Genomic DNA, 16923 nt, shown 5'->3' with positions numbered 1-16923 from the left:
GGCCTAAGGAGACGAAGTCCCTAGACTTCATAGCGACACAGTCAGTTTTCTAATCGTCCTTATGAGGCGGGTATATAGTAATTTTCCATATGGTACACAATCGCTACGTGTCTGCAATTCTCGGACCGTCATAGCTTCAAACCAGCCTATGATGCGGGAGGATCGATATGTTGTGTCTGGCCAGCGAAGAACTCCTTTTGTGCCAAACACCTCTCACTCGTGCACTTTGGACATCTGAGAATCATCTGCGGGCTACACGCCTGTCCGCTCTGCAAATGTGCCTTTGCGATGTCTGCGAGCGCCTCGATAAAGACAGGGCTATCATTCAAGCTCTCGATGCGCTTAACACCCTCGTGGCCCTCTGCGTCCTCACCAATGACCTCCTTGTCCAGTTCGTATAGCGTCTCGATGTGGTCGCTAGTGAAGGCAATGGGTACAAGGAGCATGTCTGTCTGGCCCTTCTTCATGTACTCTTTGACAGTGTCTGAAGTCTGCGCTCCGAGCCAGGGTTGAGGGCCGACCTGCGATTGCCATACAAGGCGGTATTTGTGCTTCATGCCGAGGCGCTGCATCACGGCGTAGACAGTCGCTGCGACCTCGGAGGGGTATGGGTCACCGCGGTTGACAACAGTCATGGGGAGACTGTGGGCAGAGAAGAGGATGACGACGCCATCCCGTCGCTCGGCTGGATACTCCGCGAGCTTCTTTTCGATGTTCTGAGCGAAGGCTTCTACTAAGCCTGGGTGTGCCGGCCAGCGGTCAATAACACTCCATTTGATGGCACCTTCAGGCTCGACTTCTTGACCAGTCTCTCCATTTGCGCGCTTGCCTTCCAGCCTCGTCCTCCATTTCCAGAGTTCGTTCAACGAGGAGCCGGTGGTTGAGCAGGAGTACTGAGGGTATTGTGTGAAAGCGACAGCACGGCCACCCTTGCCTGCTCCAAAACCGTCTGCTATCAATTGCTTGTATGTGTCTTCGGTAAGAGGGTTCGCATAACGGAAAGCAACGTAGGGCTTGTGAGGAGCGGTCTCGGGTGAGGTCTTGTCGAGGATCTTGCACATCTCTGCGGCCTGGTGTTCGGACCATTTCCTGATTGGTGATCCACCACCAATCTCAGCATACTGCTTTTGAATCTTGGGTGTTCGTCTCCGTGCAATGTAGGGTCCAATGTAGTTCTGTAGGGGTCCGAGGGGAATCAAGTCTTTGTCGGCCTACAATCCGTCAGCTGAGTATCTATGATGCGTTCCAATCAAGTTACGTACGAACAACATGCTCAGAAAGCCATGGACCTCGTCTGTTGTTGATGGCCCGCCCATGTTCATGAAGACCATAGCAGTAGGTCCCTTAGCGCCAGGCGTTACTTGCGTAGGGGCGACTGTCGCGTTGCCTCTCCGCCATTGTGCGCTGTATGATGAGAGGACAGATGTGGCGGGCGTGATGGAAGTGGCACGCTTTGCGGCGCGCTGACAAGATATACGAAGTGCCATTGTGAGGTTTGGGACGAGAAAGAAAGTGTCCTCTCGAAGTGAAGTATAGAGGAGAAGATGCCGAGGCCAGAACTACAGCATGAATAATGTTCAGAACAGCAAGCGGCGTGAAAGCTCTGGCCAATGGCGGCAGGCTCGTTGGCAGTTGATGACGATCGTGGCTGGCGATCGGACGCTAGGAATTGCCCCACAGCAGCCTAGCAAACACGTGCCTACGTGTTGGAGCTAGTGTCGCGTTCCCACCCTGCTGCCTACCATGCTACGCCGTTGTCCCGCGCGCTGCAGCGACTTATGATTGCCTGCCTGGGCTACTTCGTCCCATAATTCCTAGAAGTCTCAGAAGCTCAATGCTCATCACACTGTCGCCCCGTTGAGCTTTACCCTTCTACTACAACAACCGAACGTTACTCGAGCCAAACGCGATTGTCGCATCATGGCGGCACCACAAGACAATCGGCTAGGCGAAGAAGAAGAGGAAGAAGAGGAGATTGACGACTCTGTACGCTCAATGCGGCTTTTGTACTCGGTGGTGTCACTAACGATTCATAGAGTTACAAGACAATCAAAGATGCCGTTCTGTTTGCCATCGACGTTAGCCCAACTATGCTTGAGAAACCCCCCAAATCAGAAGACAAGAAAGCTGAGCGCGATTCTCCGACGTCCGCTGCTCTGAAATGTGCCTATCAGTTAATGCAGCAACGAATCATCTCGAACCCAAACGACATGATGGGTATACTATTATTTGGCACTGAGAAGACAGACTTGAAGGACGGTGACAACACGTTCCAAAACTGCTATCTCCTTGCAGACCTTGACGTGCCATCAGCTCAGGATGTCAAGAGGCTCAGAGATATGGTGGAGAACGAAGAAGAGGCTGAAGAGATACTGAAGCCAACCAAGGACGGTGCCAGCATGGCAACTGTGCTGTTCTGCGCAAACCAAATCTTCACTACAAAAGCGCCCAACTTTTCGTCTAGACGCTTGTTTCTAGTGACAGACAACGACTACCCAGTCAAGGTAAAAGCAGATAAGGACACAGCGATCACACGGGCTCGCGACTTATACGATCTTGGTTGTACTATCGACCTATTCCCCATATCGCAACCAGACCATACCTTCGATCGATCGCGTTTCTATGATGACCTCGTGTACCCAACATCACCATCCGATCCTGACGCGCCCGTTGCCATACCTTGGACTACCAAAGTTGCGAAGAGCGGCGAAGGCATATCTCTTCTCAAGCAACTCATCTCTTCCATCAATTCCAAAGCCGCACCCCGCCGCGCTCTATTCTCATTACCCATGGAGCTTGGTCCCGATCTCCGTATTGGTGTAAAGGGATACATCCTTGTCAAACGTCAAGAACATGTCAAGTCTTGCTACGTATGGGTTGGCGGTGAAAAGCCGCAGATCGCGGTGTCTACAACCACGCAGATGGCAAACGAATCAGCCCGAGCCATTGAGAAAACCGAGCTGCGCAAAGCGTACAAGTTTGGCGGCGATGCAATCACCTTCACGCCCGAAGAGATCACACAGATACGGCAATGTTTTGGTGAGCCTGTAATTCGAATCATTGGCTTCAAGCCCATTTCCAGCGTTCCTATTTGGGCCAACACAAATAAATCAACTTTCATCTACCCCTCAGAAGCAGATTACATTGGTTCAACCCGTGTCTTCTCAGCCTTACAGCAAAAACTGCTGAAGGCTCAAAAGATGGGCTTAGTATGGTTCATTCCGCGCCGCAACGCCGCACCTACGCTTGCAGCTCTCATCCCCGGGGAAGAGAGGGTAAATGAAGAAGGCGAGCAATTAATGCCACCGGGACTTTGGCTCGTACCCCTCCCCTTCGCAGACGATATTCGGCAATTTCCAACACCACCAGAGCAACCCCTCAAGACCACGGATGCGCTGACCGACAAGATGCGCCTCATCATCGAGCAACTTCAACTACCCAAAGGCATATACGATCCTTGCAGATATCCTAACCCAGATTTGCAATGGTTCTACCGCATCTTACAAGCGCTGGCCCTCGAAGAAGAACTACCGGTCCAGCCCGAAGACAAAACCATTCCTCGTTACAAACAAATTGACAAGCGGTGCGGTGAGTACATTGAAGACTATGGCAAAGAATTCGAAGAAGCATACGCACAACAGCAAAAGTCCGCACTAGCTCATCGCACTAAGCCTACAGCAAAGAAACGCCCGGGTGGCGGTGCAGATGGTGAGGATAAGCCAGCTGCTAAGAGAGTCAAGAAAGAACCAAAGGTCAAGGCTGAAGACGGTGGGGAAGAAGAAGATGGTATGACTGATCAGCAAATGGCGGATCTGAACAACAGTGGAAAGATCAGCAAGCAAACAGTTGCTGTGCTGAAGCAATGGCTCAGCGCAAGGGGTCAGAGCATTGGGGGTAAGAAAGCAGAGCTTCTGGAGAGAGTGCAGGAGTATCTCGAGGGCAAGGGTCTATGAAGTACTTTCGTTACAAGGCTATACGATGGTCAAGCAAGGCGTTCTTGTGTATCGGAATTACGTTATACCACGTCTAAGTCATCTCGACATCTATAAGGGAATAAATTCTATCGGTCTGGTGCGATGACCACAGCGTCGTGCTATCATAGAGTACATGATATTTTCGTACTTGAGACGACGCGATTCTCTTCTGAAGTCGTAGTGATACACTTTCATGGTGCCCATGCCCAGGCAATTCATGAAACCATCCATGTACATGGGGTATCATATCATCCTCACTACCAATGTTGTCGACTAACCTTCGCCACCACTGGCATTCTCATCTTCAGAGTCTTCTTGGTACTTTTGTTGTGTAGACTTGTCTTCACGCTTTCTCTTTGTGGCTTCGATGCCACCGGAGGTCAAGTAAAGAAATTGTGGATCTTTGTAGTTGTCCAGATGCGTGAAAAACGTATTGAACCTATCCGCAGTTAGAAGCTATCCATAGTGACTTGGATCAGAATAATACTCACTGATTGCCCTCTGCCTCTTCACGGAAGATACGCTGATAAATCTCCTTTTCTTTGAAAGCCTCAATCTTGTCGTTGTACCTCTCGAAATCAATGGGATCGCGTCCATGCTGCTTAGCTGACTTTGCATTGTACGACTCAAACACGGGCCTCTCGAGCAACAAGCCCAGGCCGGGAGCCTTGGGTATCCGGACAACCTCGTTACCGAAGCTCTTGTCCATGATTTCGGGGTCGGTACCGCATCGTACCGTTAACGCAGCCATACCAACCATCTTACGGATCTGGTGCATCATAAAACTCTGACCGTGTACCTTCAAACTCAACCACTCGGTATCGTTGATGATGATAGGCTTAGGTGCGACTTTGAAGCTCTTGATATAGCGCTGGGCGGACTTGTCGTTGTACTTCTTGTGCACGGTGTAGTTGTGGTAGCGGTGGGTTCCGAGGTAATTGTCGAGTGCAGCTTGGACTCGGGCTTGTCGCTCGGGGGAGATGCGGTAAGCCTTCTTCACGTCTAGATACGCCCTCTTTAGGGCTTTGATGGCTTCTTCGAGGACGGGTTGGTTGACGACACCTTCAGGGAGAGGACGGGAACCGTCCGTGGAGCTGTCGAGGGTAATGCTAGGTTCGTTTTGTTGTATCGTATCGATGGCTTCTTTGACTTCATTTGCGGTCTGTTCGCTAGGAGTAACGTCGCCTCCGTCCACCATCGCGGTATCCGCAGACTTCTCTTCCTTGGTCTTGCGCTCGATATGCTCGATGGAGGCATCGACTATGCGATCTCCGCCAGGCGGCGCATCAATCACATCGACATTGTAAAGTGCCTCTAGCACCAGTGGTCGTATTGAGTCGTCAAGTGAGTCCAAGATGGGTTTAATGTGTTTCTCCTCTACCTCAGGCCAGAAATTGGCGACCTCGGCCTGTCTCTTCCGATAGCCCTCAACATCGTTCTCTTTCTCCGCGTACTCTTCCAACTTCTTTCCTAAGTAGCTCGAAGGATGCGGCGGGAGGAATGAGTGTGTCGGAATCAAGTATTCGTACCATCGAGAGTCGCATGCTTGGTAACAGCTGAATGAGCCGATAGTTCGTTGGATACCCCAAACCCTGATCTGGTCAGGTAGATGGCTGTTGATCTTATCAACGATGTCTTCCTCTTCGATGATCAACTTCAACGATACAATATTGCCTGCAGCATGAACGCCCTTATCGGTACGCGCGCAACGAACGAGAGACGATTTCTTGGGGTCTGATGCGTTTGCCTTGGATATGGCACCGGCTGCGACAAAAGCGTTGAATAGGTCGCCTTCGATGGTCTTTTGTTTGTAGTCGATCTGCATGCCCTTGTAGCCAGTGCCTGAGTAGCCGATCATGACTGCGACTTTGCGTTTCGGCCTGCGCTCTTCTGCCTCAACCTCCTCGGCAGGGAAGGCAGCAGGCAGAGCTGGCCTATCTTCGCCCTTCTCTTCTTGCTCCTTATATTTGGCCTGTTGTTCGAGGTTGCGATCTCGTCGGTCTAATTGGGTGGAGCTTGCTTAGTTAGAGACGGGCATTGAATCGACCGGTAGCTGCTCACTGATGTTCCTTACGCCCCATATTTCTCTTCTTATTCGGACGGCTTCCATGCTGGTGCCGTCCACCACCTCCCCTCGAAGCATTTCTGCGATCTTTGTCGGCCCATTTGCGCTTCTTGTCGCCTCGGTCGCGATTCGACGAATTGTTGTCGTGGCGAGGGCCTTCGTTGTCAGACATGGTCGCGAAAGACGTGTGACCAGCTTCTTCAAGTATTCAAAGCTACCGGTCATGAGGCGGTAGGGTTACAAAGGATAGCTGTAGCTGCAAGTGAAGGTAAATTGTGGGGTCGTGGTTTCCATTTTCTCGGAGCTGTAGGCTTGGCGCGGTAGGTACGCTTCACCGCCCGAGCCACCGCTTAGTGCTGGAGCCATGGTTCAGTCGTGTCTGCCTGTTGTATCTTTTGTAATCTCACCTTTTCTCCTACAGCAGCACCCCATTGTCGCGTCAACTCGCGCGCGGACAGACATCACACAAAGTAGGAAAGGATGCGCCTCGCCTGATACGTACAAACCCATTTCGAGTCTCGCGCCCTGTCTGCGATCTAGTCTGGCGCATTCGAAGAAAGCCCTCCGCGCCCACCGCATCTCCTCAGCCGCTGTCCGAGCAAGACCTGAACGTAAATCTCTACAACCGCGGCCATGGGCGCAGCAACGAAGGACTCTGTAGAGAAGAACGGAGGGGATCCTGTACAAGCAGTGAAGCAGTTGTTAAGGACAGTAGTCCGTATGTTTTACGAGACGGAGCACATCGTCATCATGGACGCCCTCTGCTATCACGGCGCACTTCCCGTGGCCGATATGACCATCATTCTCGATGCAGGCAAGAACTCGAAACATGTTAGTAAGGTTGCGGGTAAGCTTAGGGAGGCCGGGCTGTGTTCTTCGTATACTCAGCATGTCCTGCGCCAGGGTGCAAACAAGGCATCAAGCAGAGAATTCTTCTACATCGACTGGCGCCGCGCCGTCGACTCGGTCAAGTACAAGATTCATAAGATTGACGAGGGCATCAAAAGGGACGCGAAACCCACGACCGAAAAACCCGAATTCAAATGCTTGCGATGCAAGTCCACGTACACCACCATGCAGGCGCTTGACCATCCCGATGACAACCCTGGGCCAGATGACAGTGGTTTCATTTGCGCCAGATGCGGCTTTCGACTGGACGAAATCGACCAGGACGTTCAAGCAGACGACGTCGACGACACTCCAGCCAAGTTCAACAAGCTGTTCGGACCGCTAATCGAGATGATGTCGAAAATCCAGGACATGGGTAATCTTCCCAATCTGGAACCGCCAGACATCATCAGCGAGAGGATCGAGCTTCCTCGCGATAGGAATGTGGACCCTGGCACGCAGGTCGAGGTTATCGAAACTGTCTCACGCCCGACTGCCGTCAAGGGTATCGATACAGGCCCGGAGAAGATCAACGTTCAGATCGGTTCGAGCGCGGAGGAGAACGAGAAACAACGAGCGGCAGACAGGGCGCGCCAGGAAAAGATGTCTTTGCAGAATCAGCTTCCTTCTTGGCATACCAAGTCAACTGTTATCAAAGACGCAGCAGGAAACACGACAAGTGTGAAGCGAGAAGCAGATGGAGTAGACACTCCCAGTATCAAAACCGAGCCAGGAGATAGCGTGGCCACTAATCAGAACCTCGATGCTGTCTTTGCCCAGATCGAGGCCGAGCGCCGCAGGAAGGAGCAGGAAGAGGACGATGACGAGGAGGACGAGGATGAGGATGAGTTTGAAGACGTTGACGTGGGCACTCCCAGCGCTCTCCCGGATGCAAAACGTGTCAAGCTGGAATCGTCCGCTGCCCCTACGCCTTCGGCTGCTGCAACACCAGCTGCAGCAACTCCAGCCGCGTCGAATGGTGGTGATGAGAGCGAAGAGGATGAATTTGAAGATGTAAACTGATTGATCACATAGCGCTGGCGTTCAGGTTTAGGTGGCGTTCAACTTTCGAAAGCATGCAGGGATCGGCTTTGGCTGCAGTCATGACCTTTCGGCATACAAGGAGGGGAGTGCATGATTTAGAGCATTGCGTACTCTGTAGAAAGCATTTTCAAAGCACAAAAAGGAGGTAGATTTAATGTACTAAAAGATATCGCTTGACACTTTTGCCATGGTATAAATCGTGCATCGATGGAGAGAACCACCTGCGGTAATCCCATGTGAATAGCCTGTCGCTTTGGACCCCGAGCACTTGGTGTTGAATGACAATGCTCGTTAGCCGTCAGCCCTACTACGAATCCAAGCCATCGGAACTTAGGGTCTTAGGCGAGCTTGCACCATCCCACCTCAGATCCCCGCGTGCCTTCACCAAGACCTCCGCAATCTCCCCACCAGCGCCCATCACTACTCTCCGAACGTCTGCGCAGCCTTCTGATGGGTGGAAGATAAAGCGCGAACCGACAATGGCCGCATCGACCAAATCCCTCTCCTCGCTGCTTGCGCAAGCCACCATCGACGATCACGACGAAGTGCTAAAGGCCACCAATGCGGCGCTCAAGAAGTCCAAAGGCGATCTGGACGCGCAGCACACAAAAGCGGTAGCATTGCTGCACTTGGACCGTTATGAGGATGCATTAGAGGTGTTTGAGGGGGCGCAAGAGTTGCAGGAGAAGGCGCGGTTCGAGTACGCATATGCGCTCTACAAGACTGGCAATGCAGCAAAGGCTGTGGAAGTGGCCACAGCCGCGGGTTCAGATGCAGGTCGGGGGATGAAGCACATGCTTGCTCAGGCCGTATGTACCGGAAGGCATCTGAAGCATGCGCATAGCTGACACCTGGCTGCCAGGCATACCGATCCGAGAACTTCGCGCAGGCCACCAAGATTTACAAGGAACTCGCAGACCAAAACGTCGAAAGCGAAGAGTACGATATCCGCATCAACTCGGGAGCTGTAGACGCGCAACTGGAATGGACTGGGCAAGGCGAGCTCGCGCAAAAGAAGCAGCCCACACGTGAAGATCTGGAAGTCTTCGAAACGGCCTTCAATGCGGCATGCGGCAGCATATCCCGCAACGAGTTTGGACAAGCCCAAGTGTGTCTCAAGCGCGCGAAGGATCTGTGCAATGCACTCTCGGACCTTAGCGAAGAAGAAAAACAGGCCGAGTTGCTGCCAATTACTGTTCAGCAAGTCTATGTCCTGACGCAACTGGGCAAGATTGACGAGGCCGAGGAACTGGCCACCAAGATTCCTTTTGCAGAGTAAGACGTCCGTCACAAGCTCAGAATAACCACTAACAACAGTAGCATCAAGGAACTCTCGACCCGCTACATTGCCCAGGTCAACAGCATCGCCGCCTCCAAAGAGCACTCAAACCCTTACCTCTCCCATCGTCTCTTCCACGCATCGCCGCAACCTCCCGTTACCGATCAGCATTTCTCCCACCAGTCCAACATTCTACGACAAGATGAATACGTTATGGCATTGCTGTCGCAGAAGGTCGCGGGCGTTGCATCTTCGACTGAGAAGGTCATCTCCGCGTCGCCTGCACCATCTCTGTCTCCTGCCGTCAACATGGCAGCAGTGTTGAATGCGGCAGCTCACGCAAGGAATGCAGACACCGAGAAAGCTGCACTTAAGGAGATCGTACCATTGCTAGAAAAGAGGCCAGCTGATGTGGGTCTCATACTCACGATAACGCACTTGTACGTTATCACAAACAACTATGCCGCTGCGACACATTTGCTAGAATCATTTTTCAAGCGATTGGAACAGAGTGGCTCAGCATCCGATTTAGACGTCCGTTTTGCACCAGGACTTGTTGCTGCACTTGTGTCGCTATATGCACAACAAGGTCGACCAGGCGCTTCGAAGAACGAGCTAGCGAAGGCAGCTGAGTACTGGCGGAAACCTCACAAGTCGAAAACGGAAGCGCCATCCAAGTCTTTGATGGTCGCTGCTGGCACAGCACTTCTCGACACTCATAACCCCGACAACGTCAAAACTGCAGGAGAGATCTTCCAGGGCTTATATGACCAGGATAACGAAGACCGGGCTTCTATCGCTGGTCTTGTCGCCGCATATAGCATTACAGACCCATCATCAATACCTGCAGACCTCCTGGCTTACTTGCCAGAAGCCAATCGTCTGGTTTCTGATATCGACGCAGTTGAGCTTGAGAATGCAGGTGTTCCACTTGGTACCCTCACATCAGTCAACCTCGGAGCGGAGTCAAGGAAACGTAGCCTTGCGCCCAATAAGGAGGTACCGGCCAAGTCGAAGAGGTTGCGCAAGTCGAGAATGCCAAAGGACTATGTCGAGGGTAAGAAGATGGACCCCGAACGATGGCTTCCAATGCGTGATAGGAGCTACTACCGTCCCAAGGGTAGGAAAGGAAAGAAAAGGGCAGAAGGCCTTACCCAGGGTGGTGTTGTGGAGAATGACAAGGGCACACCGGCCGCTCAAGAGAAGAAGGGTGGTGCAGACAAGGGAAAGAATAAGAAGAAGGGCAAGGGTGGTAAGTGGTGAAGAGTTCATTGTGAGCCCAATCAAGCCAAGCAGGTGCAGATAGATCCATGTTGTTATAACATCGAACATGATGCATCAAGCGCGAGTCATGTACAAGCGCCCCACTTGCCACATGCTTGTGCCTGGAATGTGTGAAGCCCCAAGCTACCCCGCCATCCCCTCGATCAACAATGAATGTGTGTCTCTTCGACTGCGCTTTTGAATCATCATTCCAACTGAATGGACCATTTCCCAAATGCGTCGGACGAAAAGCGGATCGACTACCATGAAACTGCAATGGACACGTTACGCCAGAGTGCGAAAACTGGAGACTAGAAGGAGCCGAGGTTCGCCGCGAACATTTCTACACTAAGTAATCGACTCTATGCCAATTACTAAGTAGAACTAGCACGTCCTTACACGTCTCTTACGCCTAGGCCTATGATGTCCAGGATCTACGTAGAAGATTTGGGAGACCCCACCGCAGCTTCGAGACTGTTTAGCTTTGGTTGTACTTAAAGATGGGGTTGACCGCTTCTCGTCCCTGCTATACACACTTCTTCTCCATCACAAGCATCAACAATACATAGATATTACATCTACCTAATTACATAGAGAAGACAAGGATATAAAGAGCTATAGATATGCCAGGCCAACAGACACGCCAATGGGTTCTTGCCAACCCGCCGGTCAACGACCCCGTCATCGAGGGCAAGGACGCGACCTTTGAGCTCAAGACCGTCGACCTCCCAAGCCCAAGCGCTGACCAGGTCCTCATCAAGATACTCTACTTCTCAAATGACCCAGCGCAAAGAGGGTATGCTCAGCAGTAAATATATCTAGAGAAATTGAGCTAAACATCATGCCAGATGGATTCAAAAGGACATGGACCCTGAGCGCCTCTACGTTCCACCAGTAAACGAGGGCGACATCATGCGTTCCTTTGCCATCGCCGAGATCGTCGAATCTAGCACCGACAGCCTGCCCAAGGGTCAACTCGTCATGGGCACCTTCGGCTGGACCGAGTATGCCGTTGTCTCCGCCAAAGAGGTCCGCCCCATTCAAGCCGATGAGAGCGCCGGTATTCGTCCCACACACTTTGTCGGAGCACTTGGCGGAACTGGTCTAACCGCGTACTACGGTCTCATTGACATTGCGCGTGCTACCGCCGCCGACACCGTCGTCGTTTCTGGAGCTGCAGGCGCTACTGGATCGATGGTCGTGCAACTCGCCAAGAACGTGCTCGGATGCAAACGCGTCATTGGTATCGCCGGTGGTGAAAAGAAGTGCCGCTGGGTCGAGAGTCTCGGCGCGGATATCTGCGTTGACTACAAGGCTGCTTCTTTTGAAAAAGACTTGATCAAGGCTACAGAAGGATACGTGGAAGTCTACTTCGACAATGTCGGTGGCGATATCTTGTCGCTTATGCTTGGTCGCATGAAGCGCCACGGACGCATTGCTGCTTGTGGTGCTGTTGCAACATACAACTCCATGGGTGACAGTGGTGTGAAGAACTGGTTCGAGATTATCAGCAACCGAATTGAGGTCAAGGGATTCATTGTTATCGACGCTTTGGAGTCTGGCAGGGCTGGACAGATTGTACCAGAGTTGATCAAGGGAGTCAAGGAGGGCAAGATTCAGGTTGGACCTGAGACCGAGACTGTGGTTAAGACCAAGTTTGAGGATGTGCCCAAGACTTGGATGATGCTTTTCCAGGGTGGCAACACTGGAAAGTTGGTTACCGAAATCCAGGGCTAAGTAGATCACGTTCTTCTTAGTAAAACAAGGATGTGGGAATACAATCCCACTGTAATCACTTTTACTTCACTAGAATCCGACATGGTTCAGCGATAGAAAGTTGTCCTAATCTATGTTTTTGTAACATTGGACAGTGTATGTCCCCAATGTGAAGCTACATGAACGAGTGACAAGCCATCGAGATAGCATGATATGTAAGTTCAAGTCTCAGCCTCGTTTCCCATTCTGACCCATGTTGAATTCAGTACTACTCAGCATATAACTGGAGTTCTGTCCACGCTTCCCTGACTACCCATGCGTTATTATAATAGCAGCCTCCTCTCCCCATTCGAGACATTTCACGTTCTACAGAATATCGCACTTCTGCAGGTAACCATAGTAACGGTCCGTCATCGTGATGTCTAGGTCAGTCATTCATGGTCATACTTTGTATGCTGGAAGTCTATACTATTCATGTATCAAGCGCTGCGTCGCATCCAGCTCATACCTGGAAACTTGAGAACTTGCAGTGATGAATACGTAGTACATGAGCGATGCGTCGACACACCAACATGTCATGCTAATCGTAGTTTGCTTTCCAAAATTCGACTAGAGATTTGAGAACATGTAAGGGAACGGCCCCGAAATGGGAGTTTTACGGCTTTCGGAAGTGAAAATCGTGCACGAAGGCCGAGAAGCCTGACGCTTATCGATGACACGATAGCGGACACGCAGACGCTTCTTAGGGAGACTCACTGTAGCTTGACGACGAGTCAATGTAGACACATCATCTAGTACTCGTTAGCGAGAAGGGATTAGCATGGCTTGAGTGTACTCTGCAGTGTGACCACCACGGTAAGCTAGCTACAGTTAGCAAAACTTGTTGGAATGACTGGTGCGTAACTTGTGGGAACAGTCACTGGAGAAGAATGAAAGGTTTGACGAAGCGGGATGAGAAGTACAGTGTCGTTTATATATTTTCTTGCATCACGAAAACGCGGCGCTTCATATGAATCGCGGATTACCCTGCACAGTCTTCTTGACCTCTTCAAATGGCTCCAAAGCTATCGGCGCTTGATACAGCTCTGGTACTCTTGCGCCCATATAGACCTTGCCGCACCACGCTGCTTCAGTTTGAGCTCCCTTCATCTCATAGTACTTCCTCGCAACCATAAGCGGGGTTAACGATCCAAACTTCGCAGTATATCCGGTAACGGGTCGACAATTGTACGGTACACTCCGACAGATTGAATCTGCATAGCTGCTGAGTTGCCGGTCCCACATGTAAAGTTGCTTTATATCGAGTTGTCGATGCTGACGGAGGAGCTTGAATGTGTTTCCTTGCATGATCAACATGCTCATATTGTAGATCAAGTAGCAGATGCCAGCGCCGAAATAATGGAAGTAGAATATCGGATCGAACACGCGGTCTGCGCAGATATCCAAGAAGCCTTCCATCGATGCTATGTCTACCATGTCGTATCGCGGACCGTTTCTTTCGAAAGTCGAGAGCCACTCGAAAGCACGATTTGCGACTCGTTGTGAGTCCTCGATAAGAGTATCTATCTCTTCTTGTGGGCACCCTGGCCTAGCAATTTTGTCTGTACGCTCTAGAAGTCGTGGGATGTGTATACAGATATCGTTCAGAGCAACATATGGATCCACTTTGGCCGCTTTGGCTGTCACTGCCAGCCATTCTGGGCTGTCCAACATCGAGGCCTTCCGCATGTGATAGCCGATACTCAACTAGAAGAAATCAGCGGGATTGCACAACATCGAACGAGATTGTTCGTCGTACCGAGTTGTACCGTATGGCATGGAAAATCTGCATGCTCAATCGGCTCTCGAAAGAAGCTGGCCCACGCTGCCTTAACAAATGCAACAGGCCTTGAACATGGTAAAAGAATCCATGGCCTTGTGTGACACCCACAAAAACCTATTTTGAGGTTAGAGCTATTCCCAAGATGAAGGCAGAGCAGATCTTACTTCATAGAGCGTGAGCATATACGTTGATAGCAGCGTTTCGTCTTTCAAGGCTGTGACTGGATCTTGGATTGCGCGCATCATCTGGCTCAGCGCTGTGCCGTAAAGTGATCTTGAGCGATGGATGAGCGGATGATTTCTGTTGTTCACTGCTAATTGTGCTGCAGATAATGCATCAATCGCAGCCATCAATACTGGGCTGTTTGCGGGCATAGTAGGTAAGCCAAGCATCAGGGCTGACGGAGGCGGCAGTGCTGGGCCTTCAGCTCTGGGCAAATATAGCGCAATGAAGGTGCCTAGGTGCTGTATTCTGTCGGCGGCAACTGCGCTGACCTGCTTGGGAAGAGGCGCATCAACAGGTTCCGTTTGCAAGTCCTCTCGGCGTACGAGAACATTTCCTGGAAGATTTCCAGCGTCTGTTGAGCTTGACGAAGCTTGATTTGCGTATCTGTAGCGGTTCTCATCCTCTTTGATGAGAGCCGGCTTCTCCCCATGTGCATCAAAATTATGAAGAATGAAGGCTTGCGTCGGCCGGTATCCAGGACATTTTGTTCCGCGCCTCACGCAAGTATTGCATTCTGGTTTGGTCTCGTCGCATCGTACTTTCCTCTTCCTGCACTCAAAGCAACCTGCCGACCTTTTTGGCATGATCAGACCACAAGCGGGGTATCCACCTCATGAATGTCGGAGAGCCACGGAGTGAAGATGCTGCGACCTGATCTCGTTTCTGTTTCCTCAAATGTAATTGAACTGCTTGGTAGTTTCGTTTTCCGATCTGGTGGCGAGGACAGCGAAGAGAACAACGACCACTCACCAGAGGCGCGGCCGCTAGAGGAAGTAGCCAAGAGCCGTCTCGTATCCAACGGTGTTGACCAATCAATAGCCACGGTGTTGACGCTATGGCGGCTGGCTTCCAAGATTCGCAGCCTTTCCCGCATGTGCTTGCCCTCGCATACTCACGCTCAAGTGGTGAGGGGGGGTAGGCGCTTGTGTAATTTGTCCTTTCCAAGATGTTCCCTTGGCTCAGCAGGTGTGTTATTCCAGTATAGTCAAACGGAACAACCTCTCAATCATTTGAGCCTTCCATCTCTCACGTCTCTCTGATGCAGACCGAGGTTAAGAACTTTGAGCCAGCAGCTATCACAGGGTGGCAGCCCCTTGTTCATTCGAACCTAATGTGGTGCACGGCTCCGCCGGGCCTGCGCGGAGCTGCGGGCGACTCACGCGACGAGCAGGAGTTCGGGGGGCGGGACGTCAACGGGAGAATGGCTCGAGGACCTCTGGCGCATGGCAACATCGGTTTAAGGTGAAAGAAAGGGAAAGGAAGCCGTTGGAAGCCATGTCGACGGAGGCTTGTCATCCGTTCACAAAGGGCCTACCGATTGGGGCAGGATTACCGCACACGTCGACAGCAACAGTGAGGGAAATACAAAATTGAGCTTCGACTTCAAATTTAGGAATAAGGCCACAGTATTATACGATCCGCTGTTGCGACACCCGTTGTCGTCCCGAAGGATCCTACGGCACGTGTGGCGTCTTCATGTGGTAAGGCTTTGCGCATCGTCTCCGCTTATTTATTCTTTAGGAAGCGACTGCGAGCTTCCCGCACCACACATTACGCCCACGCCTGCTGGCTCGTATACTATCGCGGGACATTCTCGGCGCGCGATATGGTAGCACTGCTTGTAAGCGGCGAGACAGCGACGTACAAGATGATGAAGCCGGTCGCGACTCTATTCACTCCAAACAGCCGCTGATCAGCGCTATCTACGCATATGGCGCTGACCTCTTACGATAAATTTGCTACTATTTTCCATCAATTCCCCTTCACATACACAACTCACAAGATGCAAAGACAAGTTGAGGTGGATCAACAATGATTGGATTCCATTCAATCTACGAAGTACCATTCTATTGAAAAGCTAGTATCTGCTTCAGCTAGACAAACTTATCAGGCACGTCTATCAAAGACTGATAAGAGTCGACACGGCCATTCCACCCGAACTTCCTCGCTCTGTTGATACCAAACGCGATCATGTGCGTTGAAAGACTCAGTCCTAGAAAGCCAAAGTACCAGTCTCTTAAGCCGCATTTGCTTTAGGTTGACCATGCTTGTCGCGGATGCGATCCAAATGTTTCTTGCTTATCCGCAGCCCATTCGCCCAAGCTAAGGTCGAGTTACGTGTCTCCTGCTGAGGGCGAGGCTTGCGGAAGACTTGTTCCGGCGAGTCAAACCTGACTACACGCCCGCAGTTGCCCATTCTACATTTGAGACTCATGATTTCGACATAGAGCATTAGGATCATAATTACCTTGATTCAAAAGGGTATGAGAGTTGCTGGAATGTGGGTAGGACTAGTCATTGTAGACTTTGCAGTCATTGAAGAGTTGCTTGCTGAATGCAACATGTCCTTGGAAGTCAGGTTTTCGACTATTGGTTTGATATCAGCCAGTGAGTATAGGTAGGAAACATCAGCCCGACTCTAATATACAAAGTACTAACTGGGCTACTCGGAACATTACGTGGACGCTGATCTGGTCAATGCTGAGACCGAAGTGTCGCATGTACCCGCTGGACCTCAGGCACCAAGATCTGGTCACCACCTATTCCAGGTGTGTTCTATCCAACAGGTCACTTTATCTATATTCGTATATGAGGGCACGAACACCCATGTTTCACTAAAGGTATAGTTGAAGGTGAACCGCAACCA

At 51.2% G+C, this 16923-nt stretch overlaps 6 protein-coding genes across 6 annotated transcripts; 4 read left to right on the top strand and 2 right to left on the bottom strand.

Annotated features, from left to right (window-relative positions):
- Positions 1 to 146: 146 nt before the first annotated feature.
- HEM15 (ferrochelatase hem15) lies at positions 147 to 1271 on the bottom strand (the record flags this gene model as incomplete). Its single annotated transcript, XM_051727041.1, has 2 exons — positions 147 to 1211; positions 1263 to 1271. The coding sequence occupies 2 exons, from the start codon at positions 1269 to 1271 to the stop codon at positions 147 to 149; spliced, it is 1074 nt and encodes a 357-aa protein (XP_051593466.1).
- Positions 1272 to 1920: 649 nt separating this feature from the next.
- Positions 1921 to 3953, top strand: KU70 (ATP-dependent DNA helicase II subunit 1; the record flags this gene model as incomplete). Its single annotated transcript, XM_051727040.1, has 2 exons — positions 1921 to 1986; positions 2037 to 3953. The coding sequence occupies 2 exons, from the start codon at positions 1921 to 1923 to the stop codon at positions 3951 to 3953; spliced, it is 1983 nt and encodes a 660-aa protein (XP_051593465.1).
- Positions 3954 to 4247: 294 nt separating this feature from the next.
- J4E82_000719 (uncharacterized protein) lies at positions 4248 to 6055 on the bottom strand (the record flags this gene model as incomplete). The annotated part of the gene is made up of 3 exons (XM_051727039.1): positions 4248 to 4413; positions 4466 to 5975; positions 6049 to 6055. The coding sequence occupies 3 exons, from the start codon at positions 6053 to 6055 to the stop codon at positions 4248 to 4250; spliced, it is 1683 nt and encodes a 560-aa protein (XP_051593464.1).
- A 617-nt stretch (positions 6056 to 6672) lies between these two features.
- Positions 6673 to 7950, top strand: J4E82_000718 (uncharacterized protein; the record flags this gene model as incomplete). The annotated part of the gene is made up of 1 exon (XM_051727038.1): positions 6673 to 7950. One exon carries the CDS (start codon positions 6673 to 6675, stop codon positions 7948 to 7950), a length of 1278 nt encoding a protein of 425 aa, XP_051593463.1.
- Positions 7951 to 8450: 500 nt separating this feature from the next.
- Positions 8451 to 10513, top strand: J4E82_000717 (uncharacterized protein; the record flags this gene model as incomplete). The annotated part of the gene is made up of 3 exons (XM_051727037.1): positions 8451 to 8780; positions 8834 to 9246; positions 9292 to 10513. 3 exons carry the CDS (start codon positions 8451 to 8453, stop codon positions 10511 to 10513), a joined length of 1965 nt encoding a protein of 654 aa, XP_051593462.1.
- A 623-nt stretch (positions 10514 to 11136) lies between these two features.
- J4E82_000716 (uncharacterized protein) lies at positions 11137 to 12250 on the top strand (the record flags this gene model as incomplete). The annotated part of the gene is made up of 2 exons (XM_051727036.1): positions 11137 to 11309; positions 11362 to 12250. The coding sequence occupies 2 exons, from the start codon at positions 11137 to 11139 to the stop codon at positions 12248 to 12250; spliced, it is 1062 nt and encodes a 353-aa protein (XP_051593461.1).
- Positions 12251 to 16923: the final 4673 nt, after the last annotated feature.

Source organism: Alternaria postmessia (genome assembly GCF_024291825.1).
Source record: "Alternaria postmessia strain BMP 2775 chromosome Unknown scaffold_2, whole genome shotgun sequence".
Classification (NCBI taxonomy): domain Eukaryota; kingdom Fungi; phylum Ascomycota; class Dothideomycetes; order Pleosporales; family Pleosporaceae; genus Alternaria; species Alternaria postmessia.
The sequence above is the reverse complement of the archived record's forward strand: the minus strand, read 5'-3'. Positions and strand labels throughout refer to the sequence as shown.